Source organism: Alternaria arbusti (assembly GCF_024043155.1).
Source record: "Alternaria arbusti strain BMP 1465 chromosome Unknown scaffold_1, whole genome shotgun sequence".
Lineage (NCBI taxonomy): Eukaryota > Fungi > Ascomycota > Dothideomycetes > Pleosporales > Pleosporaceae > Alternaria > Alternaria arbusti.
Genome location: NW_026249941.1, coordinates 1428548 through 1455550, shown reverse-complemented (window position 1 = coordinate 1455550; position 27003 = coordinate 1428548). Strand labels below are relative to the sequence as shown.

Genomic DNA, 27003 nt, shown 5'->3' with positions numbered 1-27003 from the left:
GCCGACTGCGTCATTGCTTGTGGTGCAGTGTTTTGGGATGCTGTGGTCGTTGCTACTGTTGTTTTGGCTAGTGAAGTTGCAGTGTGTTGTAGGCTCGGACCCTGAGCTCTCCTTAATCGTTCACGACGGGCTTTGGACTTGTCTTGTTGGACCACAGTTGTAGAAGGGAGACTTTTCAATACACGGAGTCTGCAACAGATCAGCAAGTCGACCGCCAAAAGGGTCAGATGATACTCACCGCGACACCGCTCGGTTGATTCGCGCATGCTTTGCTCCATCTGGCTCATGTGCTAAGAGCTTTCCAAGAAGTTTGGGCCAGCCGATGAAGTTGGATGTATTCTCATCAAATCCTATCTCGATGTACTTATCCTTGATCCACTTATGCAACTCTTCATCTGGATCGGGTGTCACCGGGGGTTGACTGTTAACTTCGGCTGGTCCAGAAGTACTTGTTGACGCAAGACTGCTTGAGCCGTTGCTGCTCGACGTGTAATCTTCGTCATCTAGTATCCTTTTTCTAGCAATGGTAGCCTGCGCGACGTTTCTATAGGTGGCGCCATCTGTCTCTGACACCAGCGGCTCCTGCACTGGAAGCTGGTCTTGCGCGGCTTTGGACGGGATCGACGGGTTTAAGGCAGCGGATGTGTCTGCAGGTCGAGTTGGTGACGATGCTGCTGGAAGACTGGCAGGCGGTGATGGCTTCAACGCTGCATTTTGCGTTAGGGGTTGGATTACGGAAGCTTCCGGCTTTGGATCCTCTGTCGATGACATTCCTGTTTTCGCTGTAGACGAACCGAAATCAGAGAACTTGAGAGGCTGCTTTGCAGCGGGTGATGCTTTGAAATCTTCCCAAGCCTGTGAAATACCGGACGCCCCACCTGACGGAAGAGTCGATGTGCAAATCAGCGACAAAGGCGCCTTCGATGCCTTGTCTGATGAGAAGATAGTCTGCGGTTCCTTGTCTCGAGATGTTAATTATAGCTTTAGCTACATTTAATATTAGAATTTAGTTATATATATAGCTTTCGGTGTCTAAAAAGTAGTTACGCTAATTAGTTATAAGAACTTTAACGCTTATTAGCTATAAGCTTATAGATATTATATAATAACTATACTTTAGTAAAAGCTTAGTAGAATATATAAACTTTACTAAAAAAAAGAAGGTAATAATAATAATATAAGTTAATATACAAAAAGAGCATATAATAGAGAAGATTTAAACGTAGAAGCTCTCTTATAGTTACTTACTTTAGATAAGTAGCCTACCTACTTATAGTAGTAGAGAGATTGCGTTATATAACTAGTACTTTACTATAGCTATTATTCTATATAATAGAGCTATATTATTTATATAGACTTTTTTTTATATAAATAAGTAGCTTTGCGTAAGTACCTTAAGTAACTCTAAATGTGCTAAAGCTACACTTTTTTTAGCGTCGCCTACGAGCTAACAGACTATTTTATGATACTTAGTGTTGCTGCGCGAACATCGCTCCCCTGGTTGGACTGAGTAGGGAGGCTTTGCGCTACCGTTGCTTCGTCATCCTCTTGAGCAGAGACGAAATCTGATTCGGTATGTTCTGAGTTATTTGACGATGAGCCTGATGAGGCTGTATTAGAGCTACTATCCGCTGGTGGAGTAACTAAGCCTGAAATCTGCTTATTGTTTTGCGCGGCTAACGGTGGCTGTGCGCACGGCTTTGAGCGTCTCTTAATATTTATCTTCTCGATACTACTTATGTGTTAGCTGGATCACCACCTAGACTAATTTTAGGCACATACTTCAACACGGCCAAAATTGTAGACGTGGAATCAAAGTCTGGTCTCATTCGCTGCAACTTCTCGATGACAGCTTTACGATCGTGAAATTGGCCTGTAGAATCGAGCGATGCATCCGAGCAAAGCTCCTGTCACTGTTAACAACCTGCAAAAAGAAAAGCACATTCGGTAGACCAACATTGCAGAACTCCTCGCTCAAGCTAGGTTGCCGTCAATTATGTTGACTTAAAGTGATGATACTGTGCTAGACGCAACTTACTCTATAGGCTCGGCTCCAATTTCGTAAACGGTCACTGGGTATTTCGTCTCTGTTCTCTTCGTGCGGCCGCTGACATCCGCTCTATTGAATATAGAAGACGTTGACGAAAACATGACTTTATCGTTGAAAGGGTGCTTTTCGACGTCGCTTTGCAGGAGATTTACAACTTTGGTCGAGTTTTCGGGGCTGGGGTGGAGAGCGGGAATGAAGTCGTTATGTCAGAAATATCCTGCACGGGCGCACGCTGAACCAGTTGTGAATGTGGGACCGCCCTCATGTGAAGCAGGTACCGTAAAGAAATAAGTGTCGCGTTCCCGAGGTGACGGTTATCGATTAGCCCCTGGCGCTACCAGAATCCCTGCAGTGCACCCATCTATGGATGTATGGAGAACAATCTCATCAACACTCTGCATTCCTCCTTGCTTTGACAGACGAGCCTCTTGCCTAGCTGTCATTTCACATGATCTCTCCGATTTCTAGCACCGTTGGCGTTTCACGTAGGGATACCTTGCTCAGGGATGCCGGGTGACCGGCGGAGTATCGCTGTCGATGACGTCACACGAACGCGAGCCTGACGCGTCAAAGAATGCAGGTGTACAGCTGCCAAACCAACACCCGTAGGAACTTCCTGCACATTCGTTGCTCTGCAATCATTCGGGTTCCCATGGAAGTACCGCTGAGACGTGGAAACTTCTAGTCGACGAACAGCAAATCATGTTCGGTCCTTCTTGCAAGACCGTAGGCACAGACCCATTCCCAACTATTCAGCTTCATTACGCATGTCATCAAGCATACCGACTCCACTACATGAACTATTTCGGCCTTGACAGATGCTCCTCTGAAAAGTCTGTTGTACTTCAGGTTATCCTTGGTCGAGCCATAAAGACAAAACCTGGGCTTCCGGCGCCGGATCATACGCAGAGGCCCTTCCTATGGCTTCCCAATGTCGCTCCGAAGACAGAGTACACTCATACCGTCTCTCTTTCGTACGTGAGTTGAAGCTGTCGCTCTTGCTCTAGCCATAATGCCCAATGCTTCACGATGCACACGTTCGTCAGCGCCTTATCCCACCAATCCATCTCATGTTGGTAGTTGCGACCATCTTCCGGATCTTTAATCCGATAGCTGGGCTTTGGGAAAAGTTCCGTACGACAGATGCAGCATAGGTGGCTATTTTCCCTTGCAGCATGGATCCATTGCTCCAAATGAGTGCGACAATAGCTGTGTTGACATGCTGTGACTACGCCTGGCGGTGTAAGCGCGTCCTGACACACGGCGCAGTCGGCGTCAGTGAGGCCTTCTATGGGAGCTGATGCCTTTTCGACTGGGATCGGTTCCCCGCACCATTCCATCGGAGCACAGTCTTCGAAAGCTTCTAAACACTCGCCACGATTCGTCTCGATGCGTAGTTCTAGCTGCTCTAACTCATCGAAGATATTGAAATTGGGCGGTACGCCGAGAGCCGAAGTATTGCCTTCAACATCAGCTTCGAACTCAGCCATGAGCTTGCCTTCCAGACGGCAGATAAAGAAGGTAAGTTGGATTACTAACACATAAGCTCTAGCGTTATGAGTTAGATGAAGGATTCTGGCCTTCTCGTGCGGCCCATCCGTATCACTAAGGTTCTGGTACCATAGGCTCTCCATTACTTCTCCGCAACGATCCTTGATTGCGTATAGTGTGCTAACTGCCTCCTTTACAGTCCATGACCAGTGCTTCTTCGGTAAACAGGCCGCAGCATCTACCAATGTAAGAAATCTTATGCCTTGGCGTGTCAGCTCTCTACCAAGTCTTTCCTGCTTTGCCCAAACTCTGTTGGGCAGTACGCGTTTTGCGTTGCTCATGAGAGTCTGGAAGCTAACATCCTCTTCTTCGGGAATTGGTTCGGGCAACATCTCAGGTGCTGCGAAAGTAGATGAGTGGGGTTGCGGCCGATAAGAAAGTCTCCTCAGGTCAGTGCTTCCAAACAGCTCCTTCAACTCGTCACGCACAGTCTCAGGCCGTTGAGGCTCGTTGTCTTCTCCTTGATTGTCGCAGAAGTCTTGGTGTGCTATCGTTGTTCCTTGCGGAGTTGATTTTCGTTTGGATAGACGGGCTGAACAGTCGGGGCTAAGGCGCAACAGGAAGGATACGCAGGCTCTATTTAGCGGTAGGAACCTGTACAGACTGCACGTGTGCGAAGCAAAAGATGTGTATCAAGTGACCAGGTAGCAGTGAAGGTCGGTTGGAAATGAGCAACAATGCAGCGCATTTGCATGTATTTACGTACCCCCAAAGCTTTATAGTAATACTGTTCGCTGTTTCAAGAAACTACAAACAAGGCAGTCTGGCAGCTACATTGTTCTACATCGATCCGTCGCAAGTTCCTACTAGATCATGAAGAAAACGTCAATGAATTAGACTAGAGTGTCAAGAGGCTCATCGGGAATTCTCGCAACCTCAAAGTCCACAAACACTACAACAGATCGTCACGAAAACACCCAGAAAGAACCAATAAGGTGAAACAGCATCTTCATTGTCAGCCGATGTAGCCTATACCACTATCGGACCTGGATGCCACAGCCCCTCCTACCACTACTAAGTCCAATCCAATTCATACAGATTTTTATAATATAAACATATTTACTTTTCCACCAAACTCGAAATCAATCGCCAGTCGTTTACGCGCCCTGGATGCGGCGGCAGAGAGGGCGGCCCCTCTCAAGGGTGTTGGGGTCGCAGTTCAATCGGCTGTCCTCGATGCAGGTCAATTGGGCGCCGCCTATGTGTTGCGATTAGCTCCGGACGCTCATTTACGGATCATGATATCTGGGTTACTTACAGTTGTTGACGCTGTCGGGGACACATCGGCCGCTCTGTCCGTTGACAGTGCACACGTCCTGCTTCAAGCTGGTGTTTGCTACACAGCACGCGCCTTCGGGAACGGGACGGTTGTCATTGGCGCCTTGAGGCCTGGCAGCTGCGAGGGCAGAGAAAGCGAGAACAATGGCGGAGATGGTGAACTTCATTTTTGCGGTTGAGTTGGTTGGTTGGTGGTTCTGAAGGTGTCGGTAATAGTGTTTATGTTAAGGGATTATTGATAATGAAGAACCGACCAGCGGAAGGAATAGAATTGAATAGAGAGCGAAGTAGAGTGTAGTAGAGAAGACTGTGGTTGAAGATGCTGATGAGGCTACTATTCGGCGCGGTACCAGGCCTCTCTTATACACGCTGCCTCAGGAAGCTCCGCAGGCGTAGATGTTGGCCTCGGCCCAGCGAAGACTTTACGATGCATTGCTCTCCCTGGCCGCAACACCCGTACTGCATCCTGCATCTGCCCCAATTCCCTCATCCAACGCAAAAGTTCCACCGGTAGAAAACACACGAGACAAACACAAAACAACACAATCGGTTGCGTCGGTCTGGAAAACACGGCCACACACCTGCTTCGAGCATGGCGGAAACGGGCGCGTGAAGGGAATGGATACCTTGGCGCTCAGGCGCCCTTGAGGCGAGGCATATCACGATACGCAGATCATACAAGAACGGTCGCTTAGACCTTCTAGGCGCTTTGCGAGACGTTGGAATGATGGCGGGAGGGTAAGGAGGGATGAAACTGTCATGCTGTTTGGGTGCCTGGGGTGAAACGTTAGCTTCCGTGGAGGGCGGCGAGCCACAAGCGAGTCGTGACCTCCCGAGGTCGACAGTACATTGCGCCTCATGAATTCGATGAACTCCAAAAGTTCTGGGTTTTTGCCATTTTTTGAGTCGTCCTACATGGAAGAGTCGCTCGTAGGTCACGGCTAGCACACATGTCGTCACAGTTTAATTAAACTGCAAGAAACTTGATGCTTCTGAGCGAAAGGAAGTTCTAGTTCGATGCAAAACCACTGTGCAGTAGTGTTTATTGTGGATGCCTGCAGATTTGTATCGGCACATACCTAGTCTTACAACAGCGCGTATGCACTTGCTCTTTCCAATGTCAACATTGGTCAGAGGTAGTCGCGAGAGCACAGTCGCGGGATCTTAATATGGCTTGAACCTTGCCTTCTCTTTCTTGTCGTTGCGTCTCTTCTTCGTTGATCCCACTCCTTCATCAACGTCCATGGTGCTCTCTTCTGAAGGTTTCCAAGCACGAATGTGCCCATCTTCGCCGCATGTGTATGTTGTGTTTGTCTGCCATGTATGTCAGCTATAGAACGTCATGTCATATTGTAATGAGATTGTGCCTACATGAGTATCAGTGAAGAGATCGCGGACAATCTCCTCGCTGTGGGCGCCTGGGAAGGATATGCTCTTGTCGAGATCGAAGCTGTAATCCAGATGTCCATTGGTACCTTTATCGATCGGTATGAGGTTGAGAAGATTCTCGCTGTGATCACTTAATACTGATAATCGCTTTGGTATACACCACAGATGGAAGACATACCTATGCTTCCCTGCAGCAATACAGGCTTGTTGTCCGACCCATGCCAGATCCACGACATACTCACATCCTAATCCTTCCCTAACGTCGCCCCACACCTTCGGAGTTGGTTCTTCCTCTTCCTCTTTCTGGCTCTGTAGAGCAAAGAAACTCACTGTCTCGTCCGTACCAATTGCATAGATGTCTGTGCCAGGATACATGAAGCCTGCATGTGCAATGGCTGATCCATGGTTCACAACTTGGTACAAGGCATCATCTTCATCTGCCTGAGAAGTGTCGAAGATGTTGATTAGGCCGTCCGTGCTAGATGATAAGAGTAGAGTTGGATGCGATGGGTGCAAAGCAAGGTTTGTCACGGTGTCAGTATGAGACTCTACGTAGGATCGGAGAGGAGCTGCAGGGCTGCGCTGATCCCTAAGGATGGGTTAGTGATACTGATGCTACCAATAGACGAGGGCTGTGGCGATGTACCATATGTAGACCGGTGAGCTGGTCGGTCCGTCTTCTGGGTTTTCGATACCAGCAGCAACGAAGTTCTTTTCAGCGTCGCACACCAGTGCTGAGACAAGCTTGTGTGCTGTGCTGATCATTAGCCTCACATCCCTCGCATCCAGCTAGGCAAGGATCTAGTCACTCACGACTTTGTATTTCTAAAACCTTCTGCTTGCTCCTCTTGTCCCAGAACCTGATCAATCCGTCTCTTCCTGCTGTTGCGACAACATTGCTGGGTGCATCGTTCGCTCTTTCCAGACAGGTTATGTTTTCATTTGCGTTTGCGATCACACCATCAGGTTGTAAGTCGGCGCTATGAAAACGCAACGAGTCGTCCGAAGATATGCAGGCCAATTGCTCGGTCAAAGAGTAGGTAAGAGGATCTTGCCGTGACGCTGTGGAGATGATTTTGTAGATGTACGAGCCGGCCGGAAGCCCGGCGTTGGCGCTAGAGATCTGGCGGAGAGGCGTCATGGGGTTCTTCAGTCAACGTGTGTTGATGTTATTGCTGCAGGTGTGACGATGGGCGAAAGAGGTCTTGTTATTGCGACGGCAGCGGGACGAAGTTGAAGTAGAAGAAAATTTGCAATCACCGAGCGTGGTAACGATGCCTCGACCCAAGCGTTATCGAACACCCACATTGCCTTGTTGCCTACATTTTCGGACGACATCGTAGGCACAAGACGAGTGTAATGACAGAAATTACCCGTCAACGCCTTCACGTGCCCGCTCCAAATGATGGGCAAATGGGTCGACCAGCATGGGAAAGCTCGACGCTACAATGCTGGAATTGCGCATCTCATCGTTTCGCAAGCTTCGCATCAGATGTTGTATCGAGGCCTTCGTGTCGAAAGGTTACAAATTTCACGCAAAAACACAATATGTAGCCTTGATATGAAACTCGTGCAGACATAGTCTTAGTCAACACAAGCGATTAATACAGGCAGTCCCTCTCCGATCCCTCCTGAGCCCCATCCACTGACATAACGCCAGCAGACAAAATAGGCCGTCACTCCCGCAGTTCAGCACGTCAAGCGCTCCTTGCCGGCGATATCGAGGTTCGTGAAGGAAAGGAAGTTGGCAGGGCGCTCGCGAGAAAATATCGGGTGTCCGCCAAGTGCGTGACTAAGCCGCGTAATACTAGGCTGCTGATTGGGCGGTAGGGGGACCTCGGGAATCGGGAAGATTTGGGCTGGCGGCACTGCGCATCATCGACGGCCGACAACCACCACACGACACCTGACGGCTCTGTCGATTGGCATCAGAGAAACTACACAATGGCTTCTCAGCGGGTATTCCAACTTGGCCTGCGACGGGCGGCCGCGCCTAGTCTGAGGGTACAACCGGCGGGACGCATGGTCCAGCGGAGGTATGTCATAGCAGCATCGAGCTTCCTCGCACCACTTGTACCGCCTATACTCATGCGCCCGCGGATGCTAACAATGGAGAACGTAGACTCGCAGCGACCGAACACGCCTCGCAGTCCGAAGCAGCCGAGATCCTCGCGAAGCAGCGCATCTACCGCCCCGTCTCCCCCCACCTGGCTATCTACAAGCCGCAAATCACCTGGTACGCCTCGTCGCTCAACCGCATCACGGGAATTACCCTCTCCGGCTCCCTCTACCTCTTCGGTATTGCCTACCTGATCGCCCCTTACACTGGATGGCATCTCGAGACACAGTCAATGGTGGCGGCCGTTGCTGCATGGCCCGCGGCTGTGAAGATGGGAGTGAAGGCCTTCTTCGCTTTCCCGTTCTTCTTCCACAGCTTCAACGGCCTGAGGCATTTGGCGTGGGACGTGGGTATCGGATTCAAGAACCAACAAGTCATCCGAACCGGATGGACCGCTGTCGGATTGACGGTCGTCATGGGTCTTTACTACACTTTCCTCGGATAAGCGATCGCACTTAGATTGAGTCAGTAGGGCGGTGAACAGAGACACGATGCGATTTGGGTGGTGGCGATGAAGGAGAATAGCGAGACAGTAGAGGAGGAGACGGAAGGACTGCAGGAGGAGAGATACGCAGGGTTGGACGTCGATTATTTCTTGGAGGATGACCAAGGGTACGAGCAACATGTACAGAGTCCACGTCAATCGAATGACGATTTCTTTCTTTGCATATTCGTGACCAGGCTCTGAGCTAGGTGGTGGTGATGCACTGAGCATGTAGAGAACCAGCATTGCTCTTCTCTAGACGAGCGCGCGAATGGCAGCAGCCTTTTGAAATGTTTGAGGACATGAGTATACACCGACCATGTCGAAAGCCTAGAGAATGTTATCCGGACAACCGACATGCCTTGACGAATTGAAAGAATGCAAGGCACGCAGTGTCAGTAAGCAATAGAAGATGGCAGTCTAATATAGGCGGGACCAATGCGCCTGTCAAATCCAAGGCGGCGAAGAGAGAAGCGCAACGCTTGGTCCAGATGTCACTGACTGGCACGGGACCACGCGTTAATTGGCGCGTAGCCGCCACGGCTGATTTGCAGTAACCACGAAAGACAGTGAGCATCTGCGCCTTGCTGCGAGGTGCACTCAGAGATGAGCTTTCGCCATGGAGGACTCGCAAACTCCCACGGTGCTTGGGGATCTTTTCTACGATGTGAGTATTCGTCTTCTGCGTCGCGTCTGGATAGCGTGTTGACCCCGGCCGCCGATCGCTCGAGTTGACTGACGCCACACCAGGACCCATCTCAACTCTCCCAGGCTCTCAAGCAGCGGGCCTGCAGCGACAAGCCATTCCGCTTCACCACATCTACTGAGAGTCCGCACTCAGGCAACCACGCTCCTTTAGTTCTGCCTTCGGCCCAGCACACGGGTTGCGTCTCTCTGCACCTGCCCGTCGTGCTTTCCCCGTTCAACCGCGCTCTTTCCCCACGACGCGCCGCGACCACAAAACATGTCAAGCTCGCCGCCTTGCTCACCCACCACAGCGCGCCCACAACCACTGGCAACATAAAACACGGGGACAGCGTATTCAAGATGTACCACAGCTTCAACATGATGGACGCGCCGGGCGACACCCAGCCGGACAGTCAGATGATGAAGACATGGACAAGCGGCATATATACCAGCGAGGCCAAAGAGGTCAATCCTCCTAAATCGCTGTTTGTGGACCATTCCGACGACGACAATGGCGACGAACTGCCTACAGATGAGATGGACATAGTTGCATCGAGTCAAGACCAGCACATGCCAACGCCTACGAGCCCTACCGTAATCGACGCCGACGACGACGGTTATGCGCAGAATAGCATGGCGCCTACAAGTCCTCTCAAATTCCAAACACCGGCATTGGCAGACAGGCATAGGGGGAACTCTGGCCAGACGCTCAGCTCGGCCGTGCGGACAAACACTACGCCTGCCACCGCTGATTCACCCTCGCTGTTCTTTCCGGCTTTCGACAATGGAGGCGATGGCGGATTACAGCATATCTCGCTAACACAGGCCTTCAACAACACCCAGGCGCCTACTTCGCCCGCTGTGGGCGGTGTTGCAGAAGATGTGGTTTTCACGCGCCCTTCGCCCAACTTCAGCCACTTGCGACACTCCAGTCCAATTCCCGCCTATTCCAGCCCCATCAAAGCCATGCGCCCCGACACACCCAAATCTGATCCCGTCGTACGATCATCCAGCGAACCACGAGCCGAATACGTTACAATGAAGCAATCGCAGGAGAAGCGGAGGCCTTCTATAGGAGATGAGCAGAGCGTGCCCATAGACCAGGATAGCTGGCAAGAGCTGTCTCGGAAAGTGAAGGCGCAGAAGGCAAGGGAGCATGCCCATCGCCGGGCTGCCAGCTCCTTGTCACACATTTCTGTGCCGACACCATTGGTATCGCGATCCGGAAGGAAGCGCGTACCGGATGTCGGTTTACCATCGCCCGTCAAGTCGAGGAACTCACGAGGTGGCGAACATAGTGAATGTCCGGATGACGGTGACGAGACAATGGACGAGCAGTCACAACCCATAGTGGGGAACGGGGTGAAAGACTACAATACCGAACAATTGCCCGACGGGTCGTCACAGAATGCGGCCCATACCGCACGGACTAGAGTGAGACGTAATAGCAACGACAATAGTGTGCAGGTTCCCAAGACTTCCTCGCACCCTCACCGCACTTCACGAACTTCTACCCAGCAAGCAATTCCCTCCTCGCAGCTGCAGCACGAGTCGCAACTACGGAACGAGAATACACAGCGATTTCTACGAGACACAAATCAGCCACCTAGCAGCAAGGAATCAATTGCTGTTATGGACTCGCAACCAGATGCAACCGCAGACTTCGATAGTGTACCGCGACCAAAATCGCTACGATTTCCATCGTCACCATCGATGAATCAATACAGTATCAACCAGACTACCATGGCCACTAAGACCGGATATACGAGTCAGGTCATCTCTTCATCAATGCCCCCCATGCCACCCAAGTCTAGCCTGGATGACGACGAGATCCCCGACGGGGAAGAGCGCGTACCCAGCAGCCCTCCACTTCTGAGACCCGAAGACGCAGAAGCAGAAGAAGGCGATCTGCAATACGATGAGCACACCTACGACGAGTACGTAGAGGGAGCAGCTGACCGGGACACTGCGACACCGACCATTGAAGAAGACACCGTAATGGACGAGGACGAGGACCTACCGCTTGCAAATGAGGAGCTCGAGGGCAACGCTACAATTGAACTCCAAGGTGAAAAGTCTGATGAGGAGCTTGATCTCGTCCAACCCAGCAAAGTGGATATGGGAACCGACCAGCAAGTTCCGGAAACCTTTGAACAAGATCAATCTATAGATGGCATCCGCGATGGCGATCTATCACGGCAAAATCCGACTACGGAGCCACCCAAGCCACCGAGCATGCGACGTCAAAACACTGTACCAGAGACTGACGCACTCGATGAGACGCAACCCACGTTCTTCACAGAGAACATGTCTGCTGAAGCCACAGGGGACGACGCTGCTGTACTCCGTGAGACAAACAGTACAGAGGCTTTCCAGACCGCCCAGGAAGAACATAGCCTGTCTGAGCCGAACAAGGCGGCACCTGTTAGCTCGAAAGACAATGGAAGCGATGTGATCCGTGGAGATCATCGTATCCATTCTATTGATGACATTTACAATCTACCCGAGACACAGCAGTCAGTACCAGAAGAAGATATCGAAATGCCACGGTTGAGTGGTCTTGAGGATGACGATTGCGATGCCTTCATGGCTCCGACTTCACCAGCACCTCCGTCTACAAAAAGGCGCAAGGTTACATACACAGCAAAGCGTGGTGTTTTTCGCAGCCCATCAAAGCCGACCACAGACGAGGACGCACTTACAGAGCCGCCCAAATCACCCCGTCTCGAGCAGGTTCAGCACGCGCCTGAGGACACTCCGCCGACTGCGTCAGTTCAGGCACGAGAAGATAAGGGCGCATTGGCCGCTACGCGTGAAAGAGAAGCGGTACAGGCCCCATACAAACGAACGACATCTTTAAAGTCAAAGATCTTGCCAAAAGCCAGTAGAGCCCAGAAGGAGAGGCAGGGCGCGTTGAAACCAGTATCCAGAGAACTCTTGCAGAGCCTATCTTCACCGGCGAACTCACCAGCAAAACCAAAGCCTTCTTTAGAGGTGCGTAAAAGTACTCCACTCACTCCTACGAAGCCTCGGGAAGTAGTTGTCGATAGACCAGCCGATGTCGAGATGCTCGACGCTGCTGTTGAGCCGGATGAGCCCATCAGCTCCGCACCCCATTCGAGCAACGCCGAGATGCCACTAGAAACTCCGTCGCAACGTGTCATAACCCCACCAGGGGAAATCATTGTGCCAAACAGGGTCTTCGCGTCCTGGCCAGGCAGCCATTACTATCCTGCCACATGCATCGGTCAGGCCACTGCCCGTCAGTTGCAGATCCGCTACGACGATGAAAACATTACGTCAAGGGATGCAGTGCACGTCCGTGCTCTGAGTCTCCGTAGGGGTGATCAAGTCAAGGTTGATGAACTCGGTATGAAGAAGAACGTTTATGTCGTTGTCGATTTCAAGGACAGGATCGATGACCTCAGTGGTGCAGAGTTTCCCATTACTGACCAACGCGGATATACGACAGTTGTTCTGGAAGAACGCGCCCGGGAGAGCTTGCCCAAAGCTAAAGCAATGCAGCCAGCGGAGCACATATCCGTGCCTGTGGGTAAGATCTACCTGACCGCTTCACTCTGGAAGCGACTTCGCGATCGATCCTTCAACTTCTCTGCAGCCATCACGCCAGCCAAGCCAGCTTCTCATTTCGGCACTCCTGTTGCTGATCCATTCACAACACCCTCTTTCAGCCGACGAGGAACAGGAGTACCATCACTGCTGAAAGACGTTACCACACGTGCCGCGTCTGTGGCATCTACCGCCCGATCCGGCAGTGGCGTGTTTGCGAACATGGCTTTTGTTCTTACTTCTACTGCAGCAGACGTGGACAAAGATGTTGTTGCTAGGCAAATCAAGAGCAACGGTGGACAAGTCCTAGAACAAGGTTTCCACGAGCTTTTTGAGAGTGAGCCCAGTGAGGCACCAACATCATCTCAGAGCCGTCGTAGATCGGCCTCTATCGAGGGGTCTGCTGCACTGGTGCTCAAGCAAGCATACAGAGACCTGGGCTTCGTCGCTCTCATCTCTGATTCTCACTCTCGCAGCACCAAGTACATTCAAGCACTCGCCCTCAATGTTCCATGTCTGCATCTTCGCTGGATTCATGACTCGCTGAACGCATCTCGTGCTGCGCCCTTTACGCGATACCTTCTGCCCGCTGGTGTTTCCAAGTTCCTCGATCCGAACGGTGTCGTGCGATCCCGTACAATGGCTCCTTACGACCCGGCTGGCGAGGACGTCTCCTTCGCCCAAATCATACAAGATCGTGATCTTCTCTTCCAAGGCCAGAGTGTCCTTCTTATTACCGGCAAATCGAAGAAGGAAGTTGAAAAGCGACAGCCATTCGTATTCCTCTCCCACGCTCTGGGGTCTGCTACAGTTGGTCGTTGCGCCGATCTTGTGAGCGCATCCGATATGCTCACTAGCGGCAAGTGGGACTGGGTATATGTGGACAACGGCGAAGGCGGTGTCGCAGAGGCTGCCGCAATGCTGCTCGGTACCGAGAAGCCTGTCGCCAATGGCAAGACTAAGAAGGCCAAGAAAAGGAAGAGGGATGAGACTGAAGTGCAAGAAGAGCTTCTGGTCAAAGGGGAAGTGAACGGGCATAAGGTGAGGATTACATGTGCGGAGTTTGTCATTCAGAGCTTGATCTTAGGCGCTCTCATTGAGGAGTAAACGTCTTTGTTGGTTCAATTTGTTTTTGTTCAAGGTCTCCTTCTTAGATGATGGTATCAGGCGTTTGACATGGCACGAAAATGCATGTAGCATGACATCAGGTGCAGGAGGCGTTTCGGATACATGTACCACCACCAGCTTCACTTTTCGTCTGACATACAGCGCGGCGCAAGGCCCGACTTTCTTTCTCTTTTCTTTATCTGTTCCATCGACGATTGTCCAGCTAGCGTAGCATACACGGTATGAGAGCGCTTCCATCACCTTGCCGGCGTTGAGATATCATGCGAATAATCAAAAGCCTCGTATTGGCATATTCCATCTTAATTCCTGTGCATACTTGGGTGCGTGCTTTAAGAACCTTTTGACATTGTACTTTCGTGCATCGGCAGAGTGCATTTAGACAGATATACGAGCAAGTGTGGGTATCATCAAAGATCTGTCCAGTTCTGGTATCGTTCTCTACCATTACCAGCACCATGCATCAGTGAGCTGCACAAGCATGCGCCACGCCATTAGGCACAGTGAAGGATCTGTTGTGCCGAAGGCGAGGCCAAGATGGGTCGCGTTGATGCATGCTATCGAACAGAACGACTGCAAGGCATGCGTAGCAGTTGCTGTCATGATAATCGCCATGCAAATTTGTTTACGGCCCGAAAGATCTTCTCGCATGCTACGTAGTGGGCAGCGCAAGCACGGCTGTTTGTACGTAAGATCACTCATTGAGCCCAGGAGCTCGGGAGCTTGTGCACAGAGCTTTACTGTGAAGACATGCCCCTCTTTCCGCTACGTCCACGGTTACAGTGTCACAATCCGCGTGACTGCCTTGGTGACAGGATGTCGCACGTCAGTCTGTTACTGGCTTCTCTGTTTGACCGTAGTCAGAAGCGGCCACGTTTGCCATCAAACCCAATACGCAACAGAGCAAGTGATGGGCCGCCATGGTAATGAAAGCAGGGAGACAAGCATGCTGCTATGGAGCAACAAACCTGAACCGGATGCCCCGTTGATGGATGTCACCCGTTCCGTCCGCTAAGGCACTGCAATCACGTCTAAGACAAGTGTAGCTGTCCTGCTAAGGCATGTTGACGCCCCCTTGCTAGACACACGACAGTATTGGCATGTGAAGAGCAAGCAGTGTGCATGTCCATCCTTCGTTTGAGCAAAAACCCGTGGGTGCAAGCGCTCTCTTCCGCAAGCGAAGGATCGCGAAGAGCGCTTGAGGTCCCTGTCTATCCATGTCCCGCTGTTGAGATGATGCGAAAGCTTCTATGCCGGCCCGCCAGATCAGCGCTCATCAGGACGCACCGCCGTTTAGAATTAGCGTTGAACCGAATGAAAGTGCCTTTGTTGTGGAGCTATCATGACTCCTCTCCAAAGATGCGATTTGTTAAGCGATCGGAAGAACAGAGCCCACGATAGTCGAGTCATGTTGAATAAGAGAGGGGGCCTTATCGGTAAGTTAGGCGGTAGGAGTAACTCCCGTCTGGCTGGCAATGACGGTAGTGACAGCCGCAGTGGAAGGGTCTTGCCTTCGGATAGCATGCCGGGGCTAGCTCATTGGCTAGCCGGCAAGGGAGCTAGCGTGACCCTATCCGAGGAAGAGATATTGCAGGATCTATGTCAAGAAAACCCCTCAGACGTAAGCGTTGAAGACATGGACCCCGTGAGTGAATTCTCTGAAAGCCTGGAGTGGATGTTCTGGAATGGTACGTTGTCCTTCTCAACAATTTGAGCAGCTAGCGGCACCCGAAGCCGGCCTATCACACCGATCGACATCTGCGTAGACGTTATGGGCTTACCGAGCCTCAGTGGAGATGTAGCATACTTTGCCCATGTATGACACGATGTCTTGCATAAGATATAATGCGCTGCTGACCTTCACGTTGGCGGCACAGGAAGGATTTGGAAGCTGGAGGCGTCGAAGGAATCCTTACAGCTCCACGAATCTTGTCGACAAACGGCTTGAAGTGTTGGTATTGATGCAGCCACGCGGCGCAGCAGGGTAATGTGAGCCGAGAGCTAATGTTGCGATACCCACACCTCCGAAAGGTGATACGCGGCTTCCGTTAGTCGAGCATCGGTACATTGGCTGCACCAGACCAGATGCAGGAATTACTATCGATGTAGTGGCGTCCAAATGCCGCCTCTCCCCCTTGCACAATCCTTAGCGCAGGCATCGCTACGACTTTCACGTCCGCGGGGTAACTTAGTGTGCGGCGTGGGAAGGCTAAAAAGTAAAGTAACTTTTGAGAACGTCCACGAAAGACCAATAGCACTTCTGGCTTAAAGCGGCGTGAATTGAGAGCAGTGCGGGTGTATCTATGGTGCCGCTCTGGAGATTGCTCGATCGGCTGCTGCCGCATGCAAATTCTCTGCAATGTACTCGATTGTTGTCATCTTGGTGGAAAATAGGTAATTCGATGTGAACATTTCGGGTTTCTTATGTGACCACGCAGGAGGCTTCATATCAGGCAATGAATGCGAATATGGCTACCTCTCTGAAGATCTATTCTGTTCCCGTTTACTGTATGTGTATCGCACGGCGCCGCATGCCTTGATGGACGTTGCCGATCCAGGATCGCGGCGACGCTGTGCACTAGGGTGACTTCTCGGGCGATGTCTGCTTTCGGCAAGCGATACGCCTGATTATTTTCAACAACTGAAGCGAACGAGCGAGCGTTAAGAAGCCGATGCGGAGTACCAATTGCGGAGTGCCTCTGAAGTTAAACGCCTATTCATATCAGCTTGGCCTGAGTGGTTGTAATCTTACATGACTAGGTTCGGCTCTGATCCGAACGGACAATGTTCCAGCTTCATCTAGATAGATATTAAGGTCCGCGCCGATCCCAGTGACAATCTCTCCTTTCACATGTCCAGGCCTTGATCCAAGGAGCGACCTAACAGTGGTACAATCCTTCCGCTCTAGATTGAACATTGGGAGATTTCTGATCAGACGTTCGCTATCGGACCGATTCTGTCGAGTGCGATTGGTGGGAATCCGATTAGAAGCTCTGAAACGGCCTCGGCAAGACGCGTAGTGCAGTCTCCGAGGTACTTGCTTGCCCAAGCCTGTTGGGATCTTGGATTTGCGCGGGAAGACCAGGTTCAGGGTACACAACGGACCTTGCGCAATCTATGCTTGGGCAAGGGTTAGCGGAAGGATGAAGGTTTGAGTAGGAACACCTTCAAGCAGTCGAGCCGACCTGCCTTGGGAAGCTGAGTACTAAGTGGCAGGTGTAGGCGAGCCGACACTCTTATGACGTACGCCGCATAGGTAGACGGTTCTTTCTGCAGGCCGCAGACGAATGAGACCATGTAGGGAAGAAGCGAAGCCGGGAACTCCGTTTGCGTGCTAGGTCTGCTTCAGCTTGTCTTGCTTCTCAACAAAGTAGAATAACCAAAGTAGGCTCATATGAACCCAGTTTACCGCTCCGACACAAGACGGCAACCGGGTAATTTCAATGTGGAGCTTCCCGTCCCCATTGTGACACAGCCACACGTCCGAACGCTCAGCTGTATCAAATAAGTACCGAATCGTGAGTTGGATGCTGGAACAAAAAAAAGCCAATGATCTTCAGAGGTAGCATCATACACCCGAGTGCATGCGATAGCCATTCGCTGTTTTGTTCGCAACCCTTTTCCTACTAATCGAGGAGATGATAATAGAAGAAGGTTTCGAGAGTAAAATTTAGAGAGGACCGTCTTCTCGGTTCTGCTGGTGCTTAGTCGTTGTGTCAGTCTGTCAAAGCCGGTGTGGGAAGGAATCTGCCAAATGCACAAGCGAGCCAGGAGCAACTCGGAATATGTAAGTCGGTAGACACCGACAGTCAAGGACAAGCTAGAGCATATTGCTGCACGTCATAGTTCGTGCATGCGTATTGACCTTCTAGCGCTTCCATAGATTGATTGCTATACCTTCTCATTAACAGTGCAGGATCTGCAGTAAGGGTGTAGTATCAAGTTGAGATTCCGGTGATGAGAGGAAGATAAGGAGGTAAAACGCCTTGTTTGAGTATAGTGCATGGCCAGGAAGCATGCGCACTTGCATATGTAGAGTGATGGGTGGGCAGGTGCAGCATCGGCCGCGAACGGTGGATTGCAGCCCCGAGAAGTCCTTCAGAAGCTACGGCCTGTTCTGGACTAGCCGCCAGCAGGCTTACTTGCACCCCGCCCCCGCTTTCCTCATTGGGCAGACCTGTCAGAAAATATTTACTCGAAGCACAGAGGTCCCCAAAGCGCAGGCCGACAAGCAGAGATGGCAGGACTAGACGAAGATGCGATAGACGAGGTCTTGTACCTGGCGCGCGCAAACGAACCTTCCGAGCTTGATTCATACGTCTCCGAACTATCAACACAGACCAAACGATCGAAGGCGGAACTGTTCGCTGCGGCCATAGACCCATACTCGAAGAATAGCGCACTGCACTATGCTGCTGCCAATGGTCACAACGGTAATATCTCCAGTCGTGTGTGGTCGAAAGCCATTCTGACTAGCATAGATATTATCAAGGTGCTCTTCTCGACAAGCGCAGAGAAGCCCGAACCGGCATTTCTAAACGCAGTCAACGATGCCGGCAACACTCCCCTTCACTGGGCTGCGTTGAACGGCCACCTCGAAAGCGTGAAACTCCTAGTACAGTCCGGCGCCGACGTCACCATCATCAACCGAGCGGGCCACGATGCGGTCTACGAAGCGGAGATCAACGACAAGAACGACGTGGTAGACTGGCTGCTCGGAGCCGTAGAAGAGCTGGAGAATGGCATTGGACAGAATGGCCAGCCGGAAGCCGGAGACGCAGACAACAACATGGATGATGCAGATGCAGAAGCGGAGCGCGCCCAAGACAGCGATGCACGGGCGCAAGGGGTCGCAGCTGAACCGACAGTGGAAGGCGTTCGGAAGCAGATGGCGGACATGAGTACCCAGGATGTCGTCTCGAAGGGTGGCTGAAGCAGCTGCATCGTTGGCCGCAATATACGTATATTACTGACGGCGTGCGACCTGCAAGGAACATGACGGCATGGGGTTCATGGCAAGGCCGGGCAATACGTGGCGCGGGCCTGTGCAAGACAGCCACGGTTCCAGGGCAAGGTCTAGAAAGACGAACGCGGGGCATAAGAGAGCAGTATTGGTTGACGAACAAGGCAACAAAAATGCCATTGTATCTATGGGTCATGCACTGAAGTGTATAAGACCTTACTAGCTTCCAGTTGTGACTACGAGCAATAGAGGCTTACTCCTGCTGGCAATGCCACCTGTATCCAGACACCTAGTCAAGAAAGTAGACTGGCTCTCATCATTGGTCATCCGCTCGAGCACACAATGAGCAGTCATCATGCTCATGTAAAACATGTGTGGTTCATACCACGACGCTGAGCGAAGACACACAGTTCTATCATGCTATACTATCGCATCCAAAGGCACCGGAACAGACGTGAGACCCTACCTTGACAGATAGACATGCAATCATCAATCCAAGGGTGTTGCCCATGCCTAGCTTGCATTAGTACACGTTGGAACCTGCACTGCTATTCTCTCTTTCTTACCGCCCACACGCTCAGTCGAGAAGCCAGGCCCGGCGCTTCGCGTCCTTCGCGGCTCGGCGCTTTTCGTTGTACTCCTTGAGCTGCTTCTTGCTGAGGTGCTGAGAGCGACGCTCTGCCTTGAGACTACGTCCGTCGTGGCTATTGGCAGCGGCATCAACATCGAAGAAGGCATTCATCTGGCGATGACTTTTGTTTTCATCGTTGTGCATCTCAGGACCTTGACCAGCCTGTTGCTGCTTGCCGTTGAAACGGTTGAACTGGGCAGTTGTAGTGTAGTCATTGCTAGGGAGGAGCGCGTTGCGAGCTGCGGAGGCTGCAGCAGCGGAGGCCTGCGCTGCATCCTCTTCCTCCTTCTCTGCCTCCTTGGCGTAGTCGGCGTTGGGGTCGAAGCTGCCATGGATCTTGGGGTTGTATCCGCCCCACTTGCGCTTTGGTGGTGGGCTGGTACCCGGCGCGCCAGAGCTTGATGACAGTGCAGCGGCGCCAGCGTAAGGGTTTCTGTAGAGTGCACGTATTAGGCTGGGAAAGACACGAAAAGAAGATGATAGTTAGCAAACCTGTCGTAGCCGAGGCTGTGGGTTGGAGCGGTCGGAACGCGTGGATTCTCCCACTGCGAAAGACCCGTCTTGCGGTTTAGGAAGTACCAGGCGCCTGCGTTGGGCTCCCACCTGGGCTCCCAGCCATCGTCCTCGTCGTCTGGGACAGGCTCGTCGGGAAGGGGAGGCGCGCCACCATCGTACGGGAGAGGCGCAGAGGCGCTTGACGTGTAGCTAGTTTCCCTATCCGAGGGCTTGACATACGCGACTTCCGGGGTACTTGCGCGGCCGTCGCCCGGCTGCGCAGCGGCAGTTGGCGAGGACTTGCGCTCCTGAACTTGGTGGCCGGACTGGAGAGCCATGCTGCAGAGTCTCTGTACACTTGAAGATGTTAGAAAGGATGTGCCCGGTTTAGAGGCTGGTTGCATGCACGAGGTCGACAAAGAGGTTGCCGGCACGGTCAGTAGCGTTGGTGTTGTTGTTGCGAGTCGCCCCGGTCGCACCTGCACAAAGAACTTCGGAGTTGGCTTGGCACTGCGCTAGCGACGTAAGCAGACGGAGCGTGCATGTGACCTTGGCACTCTCGTTCCCGATACACTGATACCCCATCATCTGCACTGACTCGCAAGCCGCTTCGCTTCGGTCCAGCTCAACGGCGATCCGCTTGTGCCTGCGCCTTAGTCCTTGCCAGTTCCCGGCCGCTCGCCTGATCACTCGGTCCTTTGTCTCATAATAAATACGGGTGGTGCGAAAGTTTTGAGGGCGTCATCGCCGAGAACGGGAAACGACAGCCGATCCTGCATCGTCGTTGCAGCAAGCCTCGACGGCACGACAAGCACGCTGCGCACGCGCTTCCATCGCTAGGCCAGATGATGTGACAGACCAAATCTCGTCTTCAAGCCACCAGAGCATCCGGAGAAAGCCCTTATTATATGGAGTCTCAAGGCGCCCGAAGATGTGCATTGACTCGGGAGCTTGCAGTCAAGAAACCGACCGCTAAGCTTAGAGCCGTTCGGAGCGGGCCAAGTTGGCTTCATGCAAGCAAGGCCAGAGGCGTTAGGGGATCCGGGACGTAAGAGGATCGAGATGGTCTCAATCGCCCGCTCAACGGCTGCTGTGAGCTCGTTCCGATCGGATTCTGGTGCCGCTTTAGCTAGGATTTGTCGGCGCCTTTTTAGCTGACGACAACGGCATCGCTCGTGTCAGCATTTGGCACCAGCCAGTCCATTGTCGAGCGGGGACAAAAGGCTGTTTGTGGGCACCGTAGGGCCGGCCGCCGGGACACCTGTCTTTCTGTTCGCATCGTTGACGGCGGCTTATTTGCCCTCTTTTCTCCTGCAGCGAGAGGCGTCGTTTATGGTGGCTGCACGTTTTAGCTGCTTCCAGCCCTTGGCCTCAATCTAAGTGAAGCTTATTGGTCGGATCCGCTCCAGAACCTAACGCCAGGTCCCAGAGTTTCGCGGCAAAATAGCAAGGACATGTTCGCTGCATTCCGAGCCCACGCTGCATGATCTGCACAGGTCATTAGCGGATTAGCTGCGGTTGGCCAGCTGCCAGTTGGTACGATCTGGGGCTCACTTGCCCACGCGCCATCCACGACTGCAGTAACGTGCATCAGTCTGCATCTGACGCAGCACGCTATCTAGCCCGCAGAGGGTGGTTGACTCGATATCTGCAGCCAATATTCCGGCTGGCTTGCTCATACCCTGGTCGGTTCCAGCATCTTCGGGTCTCAAACAGCAAAGGCTCCACGACCATGTCCCTGGCGGTCCGTCACTGCACGCCACTGGAATAATCGCTGACCTACTTGGAGGCCGCGGTCGCTCCTCCTTGAAGCCTGTTCTTGCAAGGGCCTCCTGGTAACCTCTTGACTGGCCGAGCACGGGGTCCCGCTGTCGTCCGCCCACCCTCCACTTTTGCTACCCGGCATTATTGTACTTATTACTATTATCCTTTGCCTTGCGTTCAAGCAACCGAAGCCGTGCTCGCTGCGTGCTCAGTGTCAATTGCGCCCAGAAGGAGCGCCCGCGCCGCATATCTTAATCCCTGCATCTGTAAGTTCTTCCCGCGTCGCCCCTACATACGCTCTTACATGCACTGTTGCTTTGTGCTTCGGTTGCGGTTCATACGGAGCCGGAACAGCGGTGCTCAGTCGTCAGACGTCAGCCCTGCACGGACTGTTGATTCTTTGGTCTATTTTCTAGACTGCAACGGACATCCTAGTCAAGGCCAGACGCTTCTGTTCGTTGGCCACCTTCCTGACTTCTTCACGTACCTTTATGTACCCGTTAGGTTGTCTACTAGCTGATGCCGTGGCTGCATCAGTGTCAAGCGTTGAGCAGTGCCTGGATCCCTTGAGCATCCTAGGCAGTCCATAGCTCCTACTGTTCCATATTCCCTCATGTGGCCGGTCAACGGGGTGTACCGTGGAAATCATCCCACCTCAAGCGCCGAACATCAAAACCCATCTTACCTGCTATGCTTCTCAACATGAGTCGTCCACCCAGCATACCCTCACATTCAGGTCCTCCGCCATCCTACAGCCCTTACCCAGCACATCATGCTTCATCGTCTCGACCAGAAGTCATTGCCCCCAGTCAGCACGTTCGCCCCAGAGATTCCAGTGGAAGTCATAACAATGCGCAGCAATTACCAAGTCTTCGCACGCTTCTGGAACCAGAGCTACTGGACAAGAAGTCGTCTGATCCATCGCTGAGAGCGGGCGGCGCTCCGGTACCTTACAGCCATGGCGGTCGTTACGGGTCGTCAAGTCCGACACTGAAGAGACGGCATGAATATGATGGTTACTTCCATGGCTACCCAGAGCATAATGCTATCGCTTCTCAAACACCCTACCACCACCGTCAACCTCTTTCGACTACAAACGCCACCACATCCACCACATCCTTACCACCCGGCTCTGGGTTTGGTGTCGGCCGAGTAGATCTCCAACGGCGCGAAAGTTTTGCACATCCTTCACAGCATGAGCTGGCGGTAAATGGGCATCGGCAAGCTTCGCTCATGTCTGATGCGACGGGAACGATGACAACTCACTCCGTTCAGCAAGAACTAGGGTTTGACCCAAGTAGGCCTGTCAGGATGAGACGACTGGAGGGTTCCTCAAGAGCTCCGGTACGATCGTCGCGTTGTGTGGGCCAGCGCGATATACCTGGCGAAGGCCCATGCTATGTCTACGAGGACGGCACCTACTGTCGGGCTATAATAGACGGCGAGGCCGTAAACCCTTCCTGGGGCATTACGAAGGCGGGGAAGCCTCGAAAACGACTCGCGCAGGCTTGCCTTACCTGTCGAGAGAAGAAGATCAAGTGCGAGCCTGGGTATCCAAAATGCCAGCAATGCGCCAAGTCGCAAAGAGTATGCAGAGGGTAAGTGGATCTCCCTGTTTGCAGTTCCCTTCTTTTCTCATTCGAGAACGTGGAACGCATTGACTTAATTGACTTGTTATACACTTCGGACCAGACAGGACTATAGTTCTATTATAGAATGACAAATACTAACCAATGGTAGAGGACTCAATCAAAGCAATGCATCCGGCGAGACATCACCGTCAAACTCCGCTCCGCTATTTAAGAACCATTCGTCCGAAGTCTTGAGTCCCGCAGCCAACTCAGATAGAAACAAAGCTCCCGGAGAGCTGCGAGACTCATCAAGAAAGGTTGACACTTGGAACTCCGGAACCCCGTTCAGACCTCGAAAGTACCGCCATCATACTAGCACGGACCCGAGAGACATGTCGGTACAGTCGTACGATTCGGATTGGAGTGGTTCGGCAAATGACCAGAGCCTTGACGATCCCGGACGTGGCTCTTACTCCGATCAACTTGCCCTCCAATGGGAACAGGATCCTTTCGAAACTGACCCTGGACTGACGATGCACCTACTGGATCTTTATTTCAATCACGCAGGTCGCGCGACCTATGGCATGTTTCCTCGTAGACCCTTCCTCGCATGGGTAGAGGGTAACCGCGACAAGAACCACGACCACTTGATGCTTTTATACTCAGTCCTGGCTATAGGCTCACTGTTCTCGGTTGATGGAGATAAGAAAGCCCTGGGAAAGAAGTTCGCTTCGGTTGCGTCATATGCAGCAGAAAAGCGGTTCGGGAAATTCAGCCTGCAGTTATGCCAGACTCGGCTGATGCTCGCGCTCTACTATTTTGCTCGCGGCAAGTCACAGGAAGCCTGGGACTATTGTGGTGCTGGTCTGCGAGCTCTCAGCGCTCTGAAGCTGAATTCTGAAGAAGGCGTTAAAGAGCTGGTTGATAGCAGTGCCGATTGGGACTATGGACTTGATCGTCAAATGTTCGCGGAGTGCTGTCGTCGCACTTTTTGGTCCGGACTACTGATGGATGTAAGTCACGACGTCATCAAGGTCCCAGCATCCGTTGACTTGATGCAACAACAGCGATACAATGGCTTCTTCGGAGGGACCCTTTTCGTCCTCAACTTGGAGGATGCCTTCGTTCAGCTCCCATGTCTGGACAGCATGTACGATGCATCAACACCGTGTAACGCGCCGATCCTGGACGAAGATCTCCTGAGTGGAAATGCCACTCCTGGCCCCGTTCTTGGCCACATGGCGTATCTATGCCTGATATCGACGCTATGGGGCGAGGTCCTTACCTTCACTAGCCGAGCTGCGCGTCGGCCCGACAGTGCCTATGAACGACATTACGACACGTTCTACACGCGAATCAATGAGAAGCTGGAAGCATGGCATGCGGTGTTGCCGGAGGAGCTTCGTTACAGCCCACGAAATCTCGACAACAGCATGGTTGCAGGATACGCAGGTACATTCGTGTCTATACACGCTTTGTATTACGCTACAATCATCCGGCTCAATCGCCATATCAGAGTCAGCATATTACCAATGGAAAAACAACGCCGAAATCTGGAACGAGCCCTACGCATGGCGTCCAACTTTCTGTCGATGATGCTTTCCCTAGCTCCAGCTAGCCGCCAACGTCTTTCGCCCACCGTTGCCTCGGACCTCTCGTTCTCGACGCCTTTCCCTGGTTACGCGCTCATGCTTTCGGTCGATGTATTGACCTCTGCCGGGCTGTTATCATCATTGCCGACTTTGATCGAGACACTCAACACTACACTGACCTGTATCGACGAACTAGCAGGCGTTTGGGCTTCTGCAAAAGCGCAGCAGAAGACAGTATCGAATCGGATCAAGCAGCTCATGGATATTGCCGCACAACAGGGCCAAGGCATAAGCAACGGAAGTTACGGAAATTTCTGGAGGATCGGCAACAGTCTTGAGACGGCTTTCGGAAACGATGATGCGTTGTATAAGACCGAAGACCAGTTGCTTTTCGGCGTTGTGGGTCAGCTTACGAGTCAGTAAAATGCCTGTCCATCAATACTTGCTACTCCACGAACCAATGCCGGCTTACGTCTTTTCCTTGGACCACATCGGTTTTGTATGCGCTTCTTGTAATTGTCTCGGATCTGTGGTTATGCAATGGTGTCGCACGCTGCATAAACCTCGGCCCGATCTCCAAACCGTGTTCGTCTGGCCAACGCGCCCAGCATCAGCAGAATCCGCTCTGACAGAGAGCATGCATCTGCAAGGGCTGAAAAGCGATTCGGCCTCCTATGGCCTATTAGGAGTGCGTTCGTATATGGACGATGATCGCATGTTATCCCCACGACGCTGCCCTCTTCAAGTTGTGAACTCACGAGAAATCTGTATTCGTACTACTCTCAAAAGCCGTGAATGGACGGAGGATGCTTTCGCAAAGGTTCATGCGGTATTATTTTTCTTGTCTTTCAAGTCTCATTCTCATTCTCGGCCATGTGTCATGGAGCGGCTTTGTACAATTATCACTTACCAAGATCATGCGCGCATAATGATTGGCACCTTGTACCATCAAACGATATTATAAACAGAATCTTTAACTACTCGAGGACTCTAAATCATGTGTCGTAGTGTTACGAGATAGCAGATATCTCACTTCGTAAGACCTAGGCAGTAAATCCTGCTCATGTGGAAGCGGTATCATCACAGCATGATCGAGCTTTGCTGCAGTACTCCCTCACACAACGCGTTTGCTTTGCCCGAAATCCACTTCGCGGAAATAGAGTACCCGTACCTTGCACCTCGGGTGCTACACTTGCGCTGTGACCGCAATAAGCAAGCAACAAGGTTGACTCATGCGGGGACGCGGGACTTTCTAAGCCACAATGTCTAAGATCAAGCCAAGGGACCCTATGTGTGACTTGCAAGTCGAAGATTATCGCACACTTCCCTGGTCAATTGACGCTCCACCACACCACCACCGGGACGCCTTCGGTCCACACCCATAATCCAACAACAGACAGATGAGGTATACGAAGGAGGAGGCCCGCGGATCGAAGCTCGAGAGCGGTCGGCTAATTGATGTACAGCAAGGAGATAATCATGACGACATCATATGCACTTTACGACCGATCACCATTGGTACCAAGATGTATCGCCCAGGCCTGTGGCACTGGAAGTCCGAAAACGTGCCAGCTGATCACAGCATCACCCACACGGTATGTATGTTACGGCAGCGGTGATCTAGATGCGAAAGCGCAAGGAGGCAGTAGTGCCTCCCCGCTAAGGGTAACTAGCAAAAAGTCCACGACTACCGGTAGTACGGGAAACTACCGACCACGCGCTTCTTCAGAGGCG

At 52.2% G+C, this 27003-nt stretch overlaps 7 protein-coding genes across 7 annotated transcripts; 4 read left to right on the top strand and 3 right to left on the bottom strand.

Moving 5' to 3' along the window:
* Positions 1 to 4698: 4698 nt before the first annotated feature.
* J4E86_000521 (uncharacterized protein) lies at positions 4699 to 5046 on the bottom strand (the record flags this gene model as incomplete). The annotated part of the gene is made up of 2 exons (XM_051441095.1): positions 4699 to 4799; positions 4860 to 5046. The coding sequence occupies 2 exons, from the start codon at positions 5044 to 5046 to the stop codon at positions 4699 to 4701; spliced, it is 288 nt and encodes a 95-aa protein (XP_051307266.1).
* Positions 5047 to 6043: 997 nt separating this feature from the next.
* J4E86_000520 (uncharacterized protein) lies at positions 6044 to 7409 on the bottom strand (the record flags this gene model as incomplete). The annotated part of the gene is made up of 5 exons (XM_051441094.1): positions 6044 to 6193; positions 6251 to 6389; positions 6447 to 6746; positions 6915 to 7020; positions 7082 to 7409. 5 exons carry the CDS (start codon positions 7407 to 7409, stop codon positions 6044 to 6046), a joined length of 1023 nt encoding a protein of 340 aa, XP_051307265.1.
* An 803-nt stretch (positions 7410 to 8212) lies between these two features.
* Positions 8213 to 8832, top strand: J4E86_000519 (uncharacterized protein; the record flags this gene model as incomplete). The annotated part of the gene is made up of 2 exons (XM_051441093.1): positions 8213 to 8304; positions 8391 to 8832. 2 exons carry the CDS (start codon positions 8213 to 8215, stop codon positions 8830 to 8832), a joined length of 534 nt encoding a protein of 177 aa, XP_051307264.1.
* Positions 8833 to 9490: 658 nt separating this feature from the next.
* On the top strand, positions 9491 to 14235 carry J4E86_000518 (uncharacterized protein; the record flags this gene model as incomplete). The annotated part of the gene is made up of 2 exons (XM_051441092.1): positions 9491 to 9538; positions 9622 to 14235. 2 exons carry the CDS (start codon positions 9491 to 9493, stop codon positions 14233 to 14235), a joined length of 4662 nt encoding a protein of 1553 aa, XP_051307263.1.
* A 4255-nt stretch (positions 14236 to 18490) lies between these two features.
* On the top strand, positions 18491 to 19186 carry J4E86_000517 (uncharacterized protein; the record flags this gene model as incomplete). Its single annotated transcript, XM_051441091.1, has 1 exon — positions 18491 to 19186. The coding sequence occupies one exon, from the start codon at positions 18491 to 18493 to the stop codon at positions 19184 to 19186; it is 696 nt and encodes a 231-aa protein (XP_051307262.1).
* Positions 19187 to 19793: 607 nt separating this feature from the next.
* On the bottom strand, positions 19794 to 20680 carry J4E86_000516 (uncharacterized protein; the record flags this gene model as incomplete). Its single annotated transcript, XM_051441090.1, has 2 exons — positions 19794 to 20280; positions 20340 to 20680. 2 exons carry the CDS (start codon positions 20678 to 20680, stop codon positions 19794 to 19796), a joined length of 828 nt encoding a protein of 275 aa, XP_051307261.1.
* Positions 20681 to 22796: 2116 nt separating this feature from the next.
* On the top strand, positions 22797 to 25692 carry J4E86_000515 (uncharacterized protein; the record flags this gene model as incomplete). Its single annotated transcript, XM_051441089.1, has 2 exons — positions 22797 to 23656; positions 23847 to 25692. The coding sequence occupies 2 exons, from the start codon at positions 22797 to 22799 to the stop codon at positions 25690 to 25692; spliced, it is 2706 nt and encodes a 901-aa protein (XP_051307260.1).
* Between the last annotated feature and the right edge of the window lie 1311 nt (positions 25693 to 27003).